Here is an 18,968-nt window from a genome sequence, read left to right on the forward strand (position 1 = left end):
CACAGAGAAAGATAAACACAGGGAGAGAGACACACACAGAGATACACAGAGAGACAGATAAACACACAGAGAGACACACACACATGAAGATACAGAGAGATACGCAGAGAGAGAGACACACATAGAGAGAGAGATGCAGAGAGACACAGAGAGAGACACAGAGAGACAGAGAGAGACACAGAGAGAGACACACACATAGAGAGAGACGCAGAGAGACAGAGAGAGACACAGAGAGACAGAGAGAGACACAGAGAGACAGAGAGAGACACAGAGAGAAACGCACACATAGAGAGAGACGCAGAGAGACAGAGAGAGACACAGAGAGAGACGCAGAGAGACAGAGAGAGACACAGAGAGACAGAGAGAGACACAGAGAGAGACACAGAGAGACAGAGAGAGATACACAGAGAGACACACACATGGAGAGAGACAGAGAGAGACACAAAGAGAGAGACACACGGAGAGACAGAGAGACAGAGAAAGAGACACACAGAGAGAGACAGAAAGTGACACAGAGAGAGACACAGAGAGAGACACAGAGAGACAGAGAGACACACACAGAGACACAGAGAGAGACACAGAGACACACACACATGAAGAGAGACGCAGAGAGAGAGAGATGCCTGGTGGGTCTGGTTCTGTGGGGGAGTAGATCGAGAGAGAGAAGAGTGAGTGGAGTGAGGGGAGTGAGATCGTGGACCGCGGAAATGAGGAACACATTTGCGGAGTGCGGAGTTGGCACTCAGCGATCCTCAGGCGCGCGCCCAAAGCCAAAGGTGCCCCGCGTAGCCTCCAGCAGGGCTCTGGGGCAAGTGCGGTGAGCGATGGGTGCCCACAACGATGAAGGGGGCGCACCTGTGTGGGTGACAAACCACGAAGCCCGGCCGTCTTTGTCTTCCCTGCCCTGTCGCTGCTGCTGCTGCTGATGATGGTGATGATTGCACAGGGGCGTAGGGCAGAGGGCGAGCCACAGGATGAGAGATTCTGGTTGCCACTGACGTTGGCCGGGAATTTGCGAGCGGCGGCGCTAACCAAGGCGCCACCGCTCCTCACACACACGCGCCACACACACACTACACACACACACTACACACACACTACACACACACACTACAGATTCACACACCACACACACACTACACACACACACTACACACACACACTACACACACACTACAGACACACACACGCACAGACACACACATACCAACACAGACACACACACACAACAACACAGACACACACACACCAACACAGACACACATACACACCAAAACAGACACACACACACGCACAGACACACACAAACCAACACAGACACACACACACCAACACAGACACACATACACACCAACACAGACACACACACAGAGACACAGACACACACACAGGCACACACACAGACACACACACAGGCACACACACACCAACACAGACACACACACATGCACAGACACACACAAACCAACACAGACACACACACACCAACACAGACACACATACACACCAACACAGACACACACACACACAGACACACACAGAGACACAGACACACACACGCACAGACACACACAAACCAACACAGACACACACACACCAACACAGACACACACACAGACACACACAGACACACACAGAGACACAGACACACACACAGACACACACAGACACACACAGAGACACAGACACACACACAGGCACACACACAGACACACACACAGGCACACACACAGACACACACACAGGCACACACACACACAGAGGCACACACACACACACTCACACACGTTTCAGGGCAGTGCAAATTCCTGCCGGGCTGTGCGTTGCATTTTTGAATCCCTAAAGGATTTTCTCGCGATGGTTATTGTAACCTAGACTTCCTATAATGCAGACCATACTCGCGTAGCCACCCACCCCCTCATACCCCCCTCATACACACTACCGCCCCATACCCACCACCCACCCCCCTCATACCACCCCCCATACCCACCCCCCATACTCACCCCCCTCATACTACCCCCCTCATAACCACTACCGCCCCATACCCACCACCCACCCCCCTCATACCACCCCCCTCATAGCCCCCTCATAACCACTACCCCCTCATACCACCCCCCTCATACCACTCCCCTCATACCACCCCCTCATACCCACCACCCCCTCATACCACTCCCCTCATACCACCCCCCTCATACCACCCCTCATACCCACCACCCCCCTCATACCACTCCCCTCATACCACCCCCCTCATACCACCCCCTCATACCACCCCCTCATACCCACCACCCCCTCATACCACTCCCCTCATACCACCCCCCTCATACCACTCCCCTCATACCACCCCCCTCATACCCACCACCCACCCCCCTCATACCACCCCCCTCATACCCACCACCCCCTCATACCACCCCCTCATACCACCCCCCTCATACCACCCCCCTCATACCCACCACCCACCCCCCTCATACCACCCCCCTCATACTCGCCACTCCCTCCACTCATACCACCCTCTCGCCACCCGTGGCTCCCGGAACGCGTGTCCCGGTTTGGCAGTGTACCAACTGACAACCACAACAACAACAACATCAAACGACAACAACAAACGACAACAAAAACCAACAACAAACTCTATTCGTAACACTCGAGTGAAGGCAAACCGTCAAACGCTCAACCTCTCGGTGCCACGTGCGGTGAGTGCCATTTTTTTTTTGGTGCGTGACCCACCCACCGGCCACTGTGATTGGCTGAAACCACTTGAAGCGTCGACCAATCGCAGAGCCGGTGTGCGTTTGAACTGACCAATGGCTGAGCGGTCCATTCCAACGGGGGGTATTTATTTATTTTACTTTATTTATTTCATTTTTTTTACCTGGCCACAGAAGTTTGCACTGCAAATTGTTTAAAGGTTTAGGGAATCGATTCGTTCCCCCCCCCCCACACCGAATGTTGACTTTGTCCGTAGCTTTCAATTAGTTCATGTTTTTTTTGCTTTTCCACTTTTATATATTTATACAAATATTGACAGCGCTGTACAGAGGACCTGGGGGTGCGTGCGAGAATTGGTCAGACTTGTATTTAGTAGTGTAGTGTGTAGTGTCGTGTATAGTGTAGTGTGTAGTGTATAGTGTAGTGTATAGTAATATAGTGTAGTGTATAGTGTAGTGTATAATGTAGTGTATAGTAGTGTATAGTGTAGTGTGTAGTGTCGTGTATAGTAGTATAGTGTAGTGTATAGTGTAGTGTATAATGTAGTGTATAGTAGTGTAGTGTATAGTGTAGTGTATAGTGTCGTGTATAGTGGTATAGTGTAGTGTAGTGTAGTGTAGTGTATAGTAGTATAGTGTATAGTGTAGTGTATCGTAGTGTATAGTAGTGTATAGCCTAGTGCATAGCGTAGAGTATAGTAGTGTATAGTATAGTGTCGTGTATAGTAGTGTAGTGTATAGTGTAGTGTACAGTATAGTAGTATAGTGTATAGTGTAGTGTATAGCCTAGTGCATAGCGTAAAGTATAGTAGTGTATAGTGTCGTGTATAGTGTCGTGTATAGTAGTGTAGTGTGTAGTGTATATTAGTGTAGTATATAGTAGTGTAGTGTATAGTGTAGTGTATAGTAGTGTAGTGTATAAAAGCGTGTTTAAAAAAAAGTATTTTTAATGATTACTTATTGAGAACTCCAGTCAAGTTGCACGCAACGAGAGGGGGTGCACGCTACGACAACCGGCTCGCAGATACAACCCCAGCGAGGATTCTCTGAACCGGTCCTGGGCCATCCTCACCTGGGTCGACTCAGCCTCAAATGAGCACCTGGTGTAGCGGTGTGTAGCCAGCAGCGCCACGAAGGGAGACAAAGGTGGCCGGGCGTGTTGCTGCCCCCCCCCCCCTCTCGTGTGCCACGGTGCCGGCCTTCATAGGTGCGGCGACTCGCTAACAGCAGTTTCCCCCAACAGTCTGTTAAGTTGCGTGCAGACCAGGTTGCACGAAAAACAGGTTGCACGCAAACCAAGTTGCATGCACCCAATCCCCCACCCCACCCCCCAACCTCCCCCCCACCCCCAACCCCCCCTAACCCCCACCCCCCAACTACCCCCAACCCCCACCCCCTAACCTCCCCCAACCTCCCCCAACCCCCCCAAACTCCCCCAACCACCACCCCCACAACTCCCCAACCCCCACCCTCAAACCCCCCAACCTCTCCCAACCCCCACCCCCCCAACCTCCCACAACCCCCACCCCCCCTTCCCCCCAACCCCCTCACCTCCTCCAAACCCCCCCCAACCTCCCCCAACCCCCACCCCCCAAACCTCCCCCAACCCCCACCCCCCCCGTCCTCCCAACCCCCACCCCACCCACCCCCCAAACTCCCCCAACCACCATCCCCCCAACCCCCCAACCCCCACCCTCCACCCCCCCAACCTCCCCTAACCCCCACCCCCCTTCCCCCCAACCCCCTCAACTCCCCCAACCCCCACCCCCCAAAACTCCCCCAACCACTAACCCCCCCAAACCCCCACCCTACATCCCCCCAACCTCCCCAACCCCCTCACCCCCCAACCCCCCCCAACCCCCCCAACCCCCTCACCTCCCCCCAACCCCCCCCCCCCGAACCGCCCCCACCCCCTCGTTCCGAGGCTGTTAAATTAGACACCGCGAGGCACCCGACGACGACGCGAACTCCGTCAACGCTCCGGTTGGTCTCGGGGTCGTTTCACACGAAAAAAAAATTGTCGAGATTTTTGGTTTTAATTAAAAATTGGGGGAAAGCCGCAGGCCTGCTGGCGGGTTGCTCGCTCTCGCGACGTTTCGGGCGATGGTCCTTCTTGAGAGCAGCTTTGAGTGACAGCTGGCGTCGTCATCATCGCACGTGGCGAACAATTTCACAGGAATCTAAAGTGTGAATGTGCTGCGTGTGTGTGTGTGAGTGGGGGGTGTGCATGGTGTGTGAGTGTGCTGGCTGCGTGGATGAGTGTGTGTGAGTGTGTGAGTGTGTGTGAGCGTGCTGCGTGTATGAGTGTGTGTGAGTGTGTGGTGTGTGTATGTATATATGTGTGGGGAGTCTGTGGTGTGCGTGGGGTGTGTGTGTGGTGTGTGTGTGGTGCGTGAGTGTGTGGTGTGAGTGTGGTGTGTGTGTGTGTGTGGGGTGTGAGTGTGTGGTGTGTGAGTGTATGCGGTGTGAGTGTGTGGTGTCCGTGGTGTGTGAGTGTGTGGTATGTGTGTGGGTGTGAGTGTGTGGGGTGTGTGGGGTGTGTGTGGAAGGGTTGTGTGTGTGGGGTGTGTGTGTGGGGGATGTGTGTGGGGGGTGTGTGTGGGGTGAGTGTGGGGGGTGTGTGTGTGGTGTCTGTGGGCTGTGGGGTGTGTGTAGGTGTGTGTGTGGTGTGTGGGCTGTGTGTGTAGGTGTGTGTGTCTGTGTGTGTGTTTGTGTGGGGAGCGGTAGCGTAGTGGTTAGCGCGCTGCGCTACAAACTCGGCGAACCGAGTTCGATCCCCGCTCACGGCCAACACCAGTGCCGATTAATTATTTGAACCGGTCCTGGGTCCCTTCCCCAAGGTCGACTCAGCCTCAACTGAATACCTGGTGCGATGTGTAAAAACATCACCACTGGGGGAGACAAAGGCGGCCGGGCGTGGTGTTGGCCACCCACCCCCTCGTGTGCCACAGTTGCCGGCCTTCATAGGCGCTGCTACTCGCTCACAGCCACTTGCCCCCACGATCTGTTGAGGCTACACGGGATGATGGGTGCATCTTTGTCTTTGTGCATATACGACAAAGTCAACTGACACCAAATGCTAATAGATTTTAGTTTTGATCAGATGATCATCCGTTTTTTTTCCTCTCCGCCTGATGAAGACCGCTTGTGTTGCGATCGAAACGTCGTGTTTTTTTTGCTTTTATTTCTTATTTTAATTATTTTTGGTATTTTAATTTAATCTTGTTTTTATTTTCTATCGGCGTGACTTTACCGAAAGAACCAAGGATACATTTCGATTGAAAGCTTTCGTGACTGCAGTAATTCGTCTTCTTGGTTCTTTCGGTAAAGTCACGTAGAAGGGAAGTAATAAAAAAATAAAAATAAAACATAATAAAATAATTCTCACGACGTTTCGGCTGCTCTGTCTGTCTGCACCATCTGTTGGTGGTGGGCCCTTCCATCCATCTCGTCTGTGCGTTGTGTCTCTCCGTCTCTCTCTCTGCTCGTCTGTCTGTCGGTTGCTCGATGCGTCTGTCCGCGTCAATATCTGTCCGCCCGTGCGTAACGTGGAGGGTCACGGGTACGAGTGATGACTTCAGGGTGACTGTTAGGGACTCATTCCGGAGGAAAACCCAGACTCATTGGCTCGGCGTGTCAGCGTGTAACTGGGGGGTCACGGTAATGTGGAGGTCACGGTGTTGACTGTTATGTTATCCGACTCTCTGTTGTATTACATTACATTTCTAAGTATACTACATTTCTTGGTTCTTTCGGAAAAGTCATGTAGAAGGGAAGTAATAAAATAATAAAAATAAAACATCATAAAATGTTTTATTTTTATTATTATTTACGTGACTTTAATAATAATAAAAATAAAACATAATAAAATGTTGTATTTTTATTATTTTATTATTTCTCTTCTACGTAACTTTATAATAAAATGTTTTATTTTTATTATTTTATTATTTCCCTTCTACGTGATGACTTTACCGAAAGAACCAAGAAGATGAATCCCTGCAGTCACGAAAGCTTTAAATCGAAATATACTAGATTTGTGTTTCTATTTCATTTATGCCTGATGATGATTGCTTGTGTTGCAATCGAAACGTCGTATGCTAGTATTTAACTTGTTATTTTATCTTTATACGTCACTTTACCGAAAGAACCAAAGAGTTAGTCTAGGTAACTCTTGTAGGGTTCATCCGATGTGAGTGAGACTTCAGGATTAATTCGTGTGACTGTTAGGGACTTATCCCGGAGAATACCTGACTCATTTACTCGGCGGGGGTTGACGCATTTGCTGTCTGTCTGTCTGTCCGTAACGTGGTAGTCGTGAATAACTTCGTGCAGACATGATTCCTTGCAAGATGTTTTCTTTTTTAGATTTGAAGCTTTCGTGACTGCAAGGATTCATACTCTTAGGTTTTTCGGTAAAGTCACGTAGGTGAAAAAAAAAATTAATTAAAGTAAAATAAAACAAATTCAAAAATTCACGACGTTTCGGAAGCAACACAAGCCTCCGTCTTGTGTTGCTTCCGAAACGTCGTGAATTTTTTTATTAAAATTTTTCACCTACGTGACTTTACCGAAAAAACCTAAGAGTAAGAGGTTTTCTGTTTGGTGTTTTAACATCTTTACACAACTCCTGTTTTTACTGCCAGAAAGGGTGCAACCTAATCTTACATTTTGATACCGTCAAGGGAGGTCCCAGAAAAATATGTTTGCTGTTTACCCGTAGTGAAACGGCCGTACGCCAATTTCCCTGTACAAGAATACGCGGTAATCCGTATGGGTTGACACGGTATCTATTTCTGTGGGGTCTGTGGGTGTCTCTGTGTGTCTCTGTGGGTCTCTGTGGGTCTCTGTGGGTCTCTGTGGGTCTCTGTGGGTCTCTGTGGGTCTCTGTGTGTCTCTGTGGGTCTCTGTGGGTCTCTGTGGGTCTCTGTGGGTCTCTGTGGGTCTCTGTGGGTCTCTGTGGGTCTCTGTGTGTCTCTGTGGGTCTCTGTGGGTCTCTGTGGGTCTCTGTGGGTCTCTGTGGGTCTCGTGGGTCTATCCGTCTGTCTGTCAACCCCTTATCGGTGCCCTACTTTATCACAGACCAACTCAGACCTTATTGGTCACCCCGTGCCACCTTATAAATCTCAACGTTCATCCTACAAAGTCCCATCAAACGGCGAATTGCCCGATGATGCTGGATGCAATTACCAGCGAAACGTCGTACGACTCAAAAAAATGTTAATGTTGTGGTTTCACACTTCAACACACCGGTGGGCTAAAGCAGTGAACTATTTGTCTTTTGTCAACGTGACACTTTTTTGCTGATTGGCCGTGTCGGGTGGTGGAGGGTTACGACACATTTATAAATAACGCGATCTAAACCCAAAAACGTTGATTATGAATAATATTGGTCGTGAAAGCCTGCTACGTTTCGATTTAAAGCTTTCGTGACTGCAGGGATTCATCTTCTTGGTTCTTTCGGTGAAGTCACGTAGAAGGGAAATAATAAAATAATAAAATAAAACGTTAAAAATACAATTCTCACGACGTTTCGGCCACAACGCAAGCAGCCGTCCTCATGTAAAGAACAGGTCTGTCGGAAAGACAGCGTCTGAATTCTGAAAGAACAGGTCTGTTGGAAAGACAGTGTTCTTCACCTGAGGACGGCTGCTTGCGTTGTGGCCGAAACGTCGTGAGAATTATTTTATTATGTTTTATTTTTATTATTTTATTATTTCCCTTCTACGTGACTTCACCGAAAGAACCAAGAAGATGAAAGCCTGCTACGTGTTAAATTGAATATGTTGGTTGTTTGACCGCATTGAAACGGCCGTACGCCGTATGGACCTGAAAACTCAATTTTCACTGCACAAGAATACGGAGTAAACCGTGATGGGTTGACGGCTATTGCTCTGAGACCTTGATGTACGTGTCCGAGCCATCCAAGTGGCACGTGTGCGCGCGTGAGTGACATTAGGAGCGGTGGTGCAGCGGTGAGCGCACTCCGCTAAGAACGCGGCGAACCGGGGTTCGATTCCCGCTCACGGCCAACGCCGTTTGGTCGATTGTCTGAACCGGTCCTGGCGCCTCCCCTAGGTGTGTGTGTGTCACTGTGTGTGTGTGTCACAGTGTGTGTGTGTGTCACAGTGTGTGTGTGTGTCACAGTGCGTATGTGTCACAGTGCGTATGTGTCACAGTGCGTATGTGTCACAGTGTGTGTGTCACAGTGTGTGTGTGTCACTGTGCGTGTGTGTCACTGTGCGTGTGTGTCACTGTGCGTGTGTGTCACAGTGTGTGTGTGTCACAGTGTGTGTGTGTCACAGTGTGTGTGTGTCACAGTGTGTGTGTGTCACAGTGTGTGTGTGTCACTGTCACAGTGTGCGTGTGTCACTATGTGTGCGTCACACTGTGTGTGTGTGTCACTGTGTGTGTGTCACTGTGTGTGTGTCACTGTGTGTGTGTCACTGTGTGTGTGTCACTGTGTGTGTGTCACTGTGTGCGTGTTTGTCACTATGTGTGTGTTTGTCACTATGTGTGTGTGTCACAGTGCGTGTTTGTCACTATGTGTGTGTGTCACAGTGCGTGTGTGTCACTGTGTGTGTCACTGTCACAGTGTGTGTGTGTCACTGTCACAGTGTGTGTGTGTCACTGTCACAGTGTGTGTGTGTCACTGTGTGCGTGTGTCACTGTGTGCGTGTGTGCGTGTGTCACTGTGTGGGGAGCGGTAGTGTAGTGGTTAGCGCGCTGCGCTATGAACCCGGCGACACGAGTTCGATTCCCACTCACGGCCAACACCAGTCACGATTATCTGAACCGGTCCCGGGCCTCCCCTAGGTCGACTTGGCCTCAAATGAGTACCTGGTGCTGTGTGTAGTAAACATCGCCACTGGGGGAGACAAAGGCGGTCGGGCGTGGTGCTGGCCACCCACCCCCTCGTGTGCCGTGCCGGCCTTCATATGCGCTGCTTGTGAACAGCACTTGCCCCTACAGTCTGTTAAGCCTACACGGGGAGAGGAATCTTTGCCTTTGTGATATGAGTACAGCCGGGGGTCTTCTTGTATACTTCGGTGTTGTGGTTTTTGTTTGGGTGAGAAAGGTTTTTGTTTGGTAGGTGGAGCGGTTAAGCGACTGATGCTTGCAGCAATGATTTTCGTTCCGTGATTTTGCAACGTATACAATGAAACGTGACGTAAGGTAATAAAACAATGCTTTTTTGTTTTAGTGAAATGTTAAATAATGACACGATAAATGTTCCATCAGTTAAAATTGTAATGATAAAACAATACGCTTAATATTAATTAAATAATAAAACAATAATTTTTTTATTAATAAAATAATACAACGATACGTTTTATATTAATAAAAGATAAAATAATAAAACAATGCATTTTATATTTATTAAATGTGACATAATAAAACGATAAATTTAATATACATTTTATATTTATTAAATATTAAACAATACATTTTATATTAAGAGCATAAAATGAGAATAAAAATACGTATGTAAATTAAATAATAAAACTACATTTTATATTAAAATAATACAATACATTTATATTTATAAAATAATAAAACAATACATTTTAATGTTTGTAATATAATAAATCTTCCACGTGTAAAATATTAAATAAAATATCGCGCACACTCCAAGCCGACAAAAACATTCCCCAACATTTTTTTTATTTCTACACAAAAAAAAGAACCCCGTGTGCATTTATATATTTATATATTTGTGTGGGGGGGAAGAGGGGGGTGGAGGGGGTAGAGGGGGGGAGGGTTAAAGTAAAAAAAATTCCAAAACTCCTCCCAAAAAAATAAAAACGTGTGCATTTATATATTGGAGAGTGGGGGGGGATAAAGTTAAAAAATAATAAAATTCCACCACCGCCCCCTCCCTCCACACACAAAAAAGTGACGAATTAGCCGCCAACACAGCAGCGGAAGAGAGGCGCGGGGCGAGGAGGAGGGGGGGAGGGGCTCGAAAAACATTCCGAGAAACGCGGGAATTTTTTTTTTCTCCGGGCCCGGCACAACCGATGATTCATAAAACATTGAAGACGCCTGCCAAACAAGGCAGACAATTCCACAGTCCAACCACCACCACCACCCCCCACCCACCCAACCACCCGCCTAGAAATCCGCTCAGTTGTGGTGGTGGTGGGGAGCGGTGGCGCAGCGGTTAGCGTACCACAGGCGTCATCGAATCCGGCGAACCGAGTTCGATTCCCGCTCACGGACAACAACACCGCTGACGAGTGTCTGAACCGGTCCTGGGCTTCCGCTAGGTCGACTCAGCCTCAAAATGAGTTACTTGGTGATGTGCTTAGTAAACATCGCCACTGGGGAGACAAAGGCGGCCGGGTGCGATGCTGGCCACCCACCCCTCCTTTGTCGTTCCGACATTCATTGGCGGTGCTACTCGCTAACAGCACTTGCCCCGGCAGTCTGTTGAGGCTGTACGGGGGATCTTTGTGTGTGTCTCTATATCCGCGATCTTTGTTGTAATGCTATCGTTGCTTGGTGCTGGCCACCCACCCGCCCAAAAGTAGTTGGGGTTATCTGGAACCCGTCCTGGGCCTCCCCTAGGTCGACTCAGCCTCAAAACGAGTTACCATCGAACAAAGGCGGCGGTCACCGCATCGCGCGGCGCTTTCAGATGCGCTTCTGTGGCCGTCTGGAACGTTCTTCCTCCCGATATTAAGGAGCAACTGGGAGCTGTAAACTTTTAAATCATCATCGTCGAGATTGACGAACTCATTTCTTTAAGAACTCCTTGTTGTGTGTTTAGTTTGTTGTCCTTCCCCTGCACCTCCGATTATGACGGTTGACTACGTACGGTGTGAAAGAAGTTCAAACACACTGCCCATAGACTCAACACTGCCCATAGACTCAACACTACCCCTAGACTCAACACTGCCCATAGACTCAACACTGCCCATAGACTCAACACTGCCCATAGACTCAACACTACCCATAGAATCAACACTACCCATAGACTCAACACTACCCATATACTCAACACTACCCATAGACTCAACACTGCCCGTAGACTCAACACCACCCATAGACTCAACACTGCCCGTAGACTCAACACCACCCATAGACTCAACACTACCCCAGACTAAACACTGCCCATAGACTCAACACTGCCCATAGACTCAACACTGCCCGTAGACTCAACACCACCCATAGACTCAACACTGCCCATAGACTCAACACTTTCTATAAACTCAACACTGCCCATAGACTCAACACCCCCCCCCCCCCCAGTCTCTCCCCAGGGGGGTTATGAAGTGAACTCTGCACCGTGATAGTGTACGTCTCTAAAGGTCACGCTTAGCCATGGACATCGAAAGCCCTGGGGCCCTCTGTCTGATGGCAATGCAAGCATCGTTTTAACGACCGCCGGAGATGTGAATTTGAAATCAAGTCGAGTAACGTCACCGCCCCCACCACAACCACCATCATCATCATCATCACCGCCACAACCACCATCGTTATCACCATCACCAACATCACCACCACCAACATCACCACCACCAACATCATCATCATCACCGCCACGACCACAACCATCATCATCATCATCGCCACAACCATCATCATCATCATCGCCACAACCACCATCGTTATCACCATCACCAACATCACCACCACCAACATCATCATCATCACCACCACAACCACAATCGTCATCATCACCGCCACAACCACAATCGTCATCATCACCACCAATATCATCACCGCCACCAACATCATCATCACCATTACCGCCACAACCACCATCGTCATCATCACCACCACCAACATCATCACCACCAACATCATCACCACCAACATTATGATCATCATTACCGCCACAACCACAACCACCATCGTCATCATCATCACCACCACCAATATCATCATCACCGCCACCACCACAACCACCATCGTCATCATAACCACCAACAACATCATCATCACCGTCTTCATTATCACCGCCACCATAATCAACATCACCACCACCACGACAACCACCATCGTCATCATCACCAACACCGTCGCCACCACCATTATCATCATCATCTCCATCATGATCGCCATCATCATCAACAAAGACAAAGATTCCCCCGGTTAGCGAGTAGCACCACCTATGAAGGCCGGCACGGCACAATCTGTGCTTTAGCCACCCGGCGCTCCGCTCGTTGTTGTGAGCGTCGCTCTTCCGCCCTCCGTTGTTGTTGGAGGGCGACTGCTTCCAACTGCCCAGTAGCGTCTTTCACGAGCCTCCTCCACAGAGGCCGATCTTGACACCGCTGGTACCAGTCATCAGCAAGTCAACTGAGCTCCACATCCTCCTGTACCACATCACTCCATCTCTTCTCTAGCCCGTGCCGCGCCCATTTAGCCCCTTTTATTCGGCCGAACAAAAGCTGTTTAGGCATGCGGTGGCTGGGCATGCGGGCTTCATGACCCAGCCAACGCAGCCTTGCCTGCCGGAGGAGCTCACCGATGGGACTTTCATCTGCTAGCATAGACCAAGTCACTATGGGTTTGAATGGGGTCCTGGGTGTACACCCACCACTGGAGTGGAAGAATGGCAGGCGCATCTTACAGATGACAAGTCGATGGTCAGTGGGCAGATCAGCTCCACGGTAGGTCCTGGTGTCAAGGACATGGGCCCGCATCCGCTGTTCCGTCACTACGTAGTCCAGCACATGTTCTTGCTTGGACCCGGCATGCATCCATGATGTTGTGTGGATGCGCCGTACACACGTACAAAGATAAAGACAAAGATCCCCCGTATAGCCTTAACAGACTGTAGGGGCAAGTGCTGTTAGCGAGCACCTATGAAGGCCGCAACGGTACACGAGAGGGTGGGTGGCCAGCAACCACGCCCGACCGCCTTTGTCTCCCTAGTGGTGATGTTTACACACCGCACCAGGTACTCATTTGAGGCTGAGTCGACCTAGGAGAGGCCCAGGACCGGTTCAGATAATCGTCACTGGTGGTGTTGGTGGCCGTGAGCGGGAATCGAACTCGGGTCGCCGGGTTCATAGCAAAGCGCGCTAACCGCTGCACCACCGCTCCCCATGCGCCGTACACACGTACAAAGATAAAGACAAAGATCCCCCGTATAGCCTTAACAGACTGTAGGGGCAAGTGCTGTTAGCGAGCCGTACACACGTACACACACACGCGCGCACACGCGTACACACACGTGCGAACCCTCACACGTGCGCACGCATCAATGCGTTTCATAAGCGACCTTTTACCACCAAATTTGGCGACACGGACAAAATAAAATAAAAGATAATTACCACCCTCACGGAAGAAGAAGAGAGAGAGAGTGAGATCGTTGGCTTTGCACGATTTATGAATAGGTCACAGAGCTTCAATTAAAACGATGTGTTCGCGATGTGAGATGTGATTGCGATGTTCGCGATGTGTTTGTGATGGTTGTGGTCTTTGTGGTGTGTTTGTGGTGTGTTTGTGATGTGTTTGCGATGTTCACGATCTGTTTGCGATGTGTTTGCGATGTTCACGATGTGTTTGTGATGTTTTTGGTATGTTTGTGATGTTTGTGGTCTCTGTGGTGTGTTTGCTATGTGTTTGTGATGTGTTTGTGATGTGTTTGCCATGCTCACGATGTGTTTGCGATGTTTGCTATGTGTTTGCGATGTGTTTGTGATGTGTTTGCCATGCTCACGATGTGTTTGCGGTGTGTTTGTGATGTGTTTGCGGTGTGTTTGCTATGTGTTTGTGATGTGTTTGCCATGCTCACGATGTGTTTGCGATGTGTTTGTGATGTGTTTGCCATGCTCACGATGTGTTTGCGATGTTTGCTATGTGTTTGTGATGTGTTTGTGATGTGTTTGCCATGCTCACGATGTGTTTGCGATGTTTGCTATGTGTTTGCGATGTGTTTGTGATGTGTTTGCCATGCTCACGATGTGTTTGCGGTGTGTTTGTGATGTGTTTGCGGTGTGTTTGCTATGTGTTTGTGATGTGTTTGCCATGCTCACGATGTGTTTGCGATGTTTGCTATGTGTTTGTGATGTGTTTGTGATGTGTTTGTGATGTGTTTGCCATGCTCACGATGTGTTTGCGATGTTTGCTATGTGTTTGCGATGTGTTTGCGGTGTGTTTGCCATGCTCACGATGTGTTTGCGATGTTTGCTATGTGTTTGCGATGTGTTTGCGATGTGTTTGCCATGCTCACGATGTGTTTGTGATGTGTTTGTGATGTGTTTGTGATGTGTTTGCGATGTTTGCCATGCTCACGATGTGTTTGTGATTCTAAAATATCACCGCGTTTTTATTTTTCATCTCCGCTGACTCAAATTCGCTCGGACCGCATTTTGTATTTTCGCGACAAACGCGGACCCCCAGTGGGGGGGCGGGGGGGGGGTGGTTGGGGGTGGTGGGGGGCTGGGGGGGAGTTGGAGGGATGGGGGTGGTTGGGGCTCCCCCTGATGACGATTGCTTGTGTTGCAATCGAAACGTCGTATGCTATTATTTAATTTATTATTTTATCTTTATACGTGACTTTTCCGAAATAACCAAAGAATAATCACTTTGCGATGTTTTCTTGTTCACGTTTTAGTTTTTTTGTTTGTTGCGGCTGCACCCGATTCAAGAGCCGAATGGCTCACAGGGCCACACACCTAATAAATGAAACTTGAAACTTGAGCTGAGAGATCATCGTCGGCCCGCTCTGTGCCCCCCCCCCAAACCCACCCCACCCCCCCACAGTGCTGAGCATCCGGGGGGCACAGGAAGAGGAGCCCCCCGATCCGCAGCTCATGCGTCTGGACAACATGCTGCTGGCCGAGGGGGTGGCCGGCCCCGAGAAAGGAGGTGGATCAGCGGCGGCGGCCGCGGCAGCAGCAGCGGCCGCCGCGGCCGGAGGAGGAGGTGGAGGAGGTGGAGGAGGTGGAGGCCCCAACACCGACAACTCCATCGAGCACTCGGACTACCGCGCCAAGCTGGCGCAGATCCGGCAGATCTACCACACGGAGCTCGAGAAATACGAGCAGGTTTGCCGTGCCCGGCACCACTACCGTTGCTAGAGCCACCACTACAGCCACCACTACCGCCACCACTACCATCACCGCTACCGTCGCTACAGCCACCACTACCACCCACCGCCACCACTACCGTCACCGCCACCGTCACCGCCACCGCCACCACTACAGCCACCACTACCGCCACCACTACCATCACCGCTACCGTCGCTACAGCCACCACTACCGCCACCGCCACCACTACCGTCACCGCCACCGTCACCGCCACCGCCACCACTACAGCCACCACTACCGCCACCACTACCATCACCGCTACCGTCGCAACAGCCACCACTACCGCCACCGCCACCACTACCGTCACCGCCACCGTCACCGCCACCGCCACCACTACAGCTACCACTACCGTCGCCACCACCGTCGTCGCCACCACTACCGCCACCACTACCATCACCGCTACCGTCGCTGCCGCCGCCACCACTACCGCCACCGCCACCACTACCGTCACTGCCACCGCCACCGCCCACCCGCCACCACTACAGCTACCACTACCGTCGCCACCACCGTCGTCGCCACCACTACCGCCACCACTACCATCACCGCTACCGTCGCTGCCGCCGCCACCACTATCGCCACCACTACCGCCACCACTAGCGTCGTCGCCACCACCGCCACCACTATCGCCACCACCACTGTCACCGCTACCCCTGTCACCGCCACCGCCACCACAACCACTACCGCCACCGCTACCGTCGTCACCAGCACCGCCACCGCTACCCGCCACCACCGCCACTACTACCACCACCGCTACCATCGTCGCCACCACCACCACCACTACTACCGCCACTACTACCGCCACCGCTACCATCGCCACCACCACCACCACCACTACTACCGCCACCGCTACCATCGCCGCCACCACCACCACCACTACTACCGCCACCGCTACCATCGTCGCCACCACAACCACCACTACTACCGCCACCGCTACCATCGCCACCACCACCACCACCACTACTACCGGCCACCGCTACCATCGTCGCCACCACCACCACCACTACTACCGCCACCGCTACCATCGCCACCACCACCACCACCACTACTACCGCCACCGCTACCATCGTCGCCACCACCACCACCACTACTACCACCACCGCTACCATCGCCACCACCACCACCACCACTACTACCGCCACCGCTACCATCGTCGCCACCACCACCACCACTACTACCGCCACCGCTACCATCGTCGCCACCACCACCACCACTACTACCGCCACCGCTACCATCGTCGCCACCACCACCACCACTACTACCGCCACCCGCTACCATCGTCGCCACCACCACTACTACCGCCACCGCTACCATCGCCACCACCTCCACCACCACTACTACCGCCACCCGCTACCATCGTCGCCACCATCGCCACCATCGCCACCGCTACCACCACCGTGACTGTCACCACCATCGCCACCATCGCCACCACTACCACCACCGCGACGGTCACCACCATCGCCACCATCGCCACCGCTACCACCACTGTGACTGTCACCACCATCGCCATCTCCACCACCGGCACGGCTATCACAATCACCGCTACCAACGCCGCCACTGTCACCACCATCGCCACTGTCACCACCATTGCAACCACTGCCACCACTGCCGCTACTGTCACCACCATATCCACCACCAGCACGGCTATCACAATCACCGCTACCAACACCACCACCATTACCACCATAGCTACCAGTACCGCTATCACAACCACCACCGCCATCACCGTCGCCACCATCGCCGCGACCTCCGCCATCACCACCACCACCACCACCAGCTGGGTGGTGATGACAATAACGATGACGATAACGATGATGACGATGGTGATTACGATAATGTTGACGATGACGTCAATGACGACGTGAACAACGATTACGATGGTAACGACCATAATGGTGACGACGATGATAGCGGTGAGAACGCCTGCGATGATGACGACGATGGCGACGACGATGACGACCCTAACGACGATTACGACGACGGAGCTAACGACGATGATGACGACGATGATGATGACGATGACGACATTGCTAACGAAGATGATAACAATTACAACGATTACAACAACGACGCAAACGATGATGACGATTGCGACGACAGCGACGATGACGACGACTACGATGATGTTAACGATGCTTACGGCAACTATAACGACGATGACGACGTTAATGATGACGATGTTAATGACGGTGACGACAAGGATAACGTCGATAACGACGTTATCGACGTTAACCGCGTTAACGACGTTAACGATGCTCACGACGACGTAGCGGTCAGCGCTACGCTGCACCACGAAACCCGGCGACCCGAGTTCGATTCCCGCTCACGACCACCACCAACACCATCAATGACGATTATCTGATCCCGTCCTGGGCCTCCCCTAGGTCGACTCGGCCTCAATTGAGTACCTACGCGTTGTATACACAAAAAAAACATCGCCCACTAGGGAGACAAAGGCGGCCGGGAGCGACGTTGGCACCCACACCCCCCCATCGCTGACGGCACTTGCCCCGACACCCTCCAAAGGCTATCCGGCGGCGCGGCACCTTTGCCTTTTTTGTGCGGCAGGCGTGCAACGAGTTCACGACCCACGTGATGAACCTGCTGCGGAGCAGAGCCGCACGCGGGCCCATCTCGCCCAAGGAGATCGAGCGAATGGTGGGAATCATCCACCGCAAGTTCAGCTCCATCCAGATGCAGCTCAAGCAGAGCACGTGCGAGGCCGTCATGATCCTTCGCTCGCGATTCCTCGACGCGCGGTGAGACGCGGTGGGGGGTGGGTGGGGGGTGGGGGGGCACGTGGGGGGTACGTGGGGGGTACGTGGGGGTGGGGGGGGGGGTACGTGAGGGGGTGGGGGGGGTACGTGGGGGGGGGGGGGTGGGGGTGGTGGGGCGGTTACGTGGGGGGGGGGGGTACGTTTGGGAAGGGGTGGGAGTGGTACGTGGGGGGGTGGGGTACATGGGGGTGGGGGGGGTACGTGGAGGGGGGTCGTACGTGGGGGAGGGGGTGGTACGTGGGGGGGGGGGGTGTGGGGAGGGGTACGTGGGGGGGTACGTGGGGGGTACGTGGGGGGGGGGGTACGGTGGGGGGGGGTACGTGGGGGAGGGGGTGGTATGTAGGGGGGGGTGTGGGGAGGGGTACGTGGGGGGTACGTGGGGGTACGTGGGGGGGGTATGTGGTGGGGGGGTAGCGGAGCCAGGTAGGAAGAGAGGATTGATG

The 18,968-nt window shown here is 51.9% G+C and overlaps 1 protein-coding gene across 1 annotated transcript in view; it reads left to right on the top strand.

Annotated features, from left to right (window-relative positions):
- LOC144736569 (pre-B-cell leukemia transcription factor 1-like) overlaps positions 1-18,968 on the top strand; it is a 63,005-nt gene that overhangs the window by 25,608 nt on the left and 18,429 nt on the right. The window contains exons 3-4 of the mRNA XM_078619124.1: positions 15,426-15,709; positions 18,317-18,507. Coding sequence (XP_078475250.1) covers positions 15,426-15,709; positions 18,317-18,507 — 475 coding nt within the window. The remainder of the gene's footprint in view (positions 1-15,425; positions 15,710-18,316; positions 18,508-18,968) is intronic.

Source organism: Lampetra planeri, chromosome 61, assembly GCF_965212315.1.
Source record: "Lampetra planeri chromosome 61, kcLamPlan1.2.h2, whole genome shotgun sequence".
NCBI classification, from domain to species: Eukaryota; Metazoa; Chordata; class Hyperoartia; order Petromyzontiformes; family Petromyzontidae; genus Lampetra; species Lampetra planeri.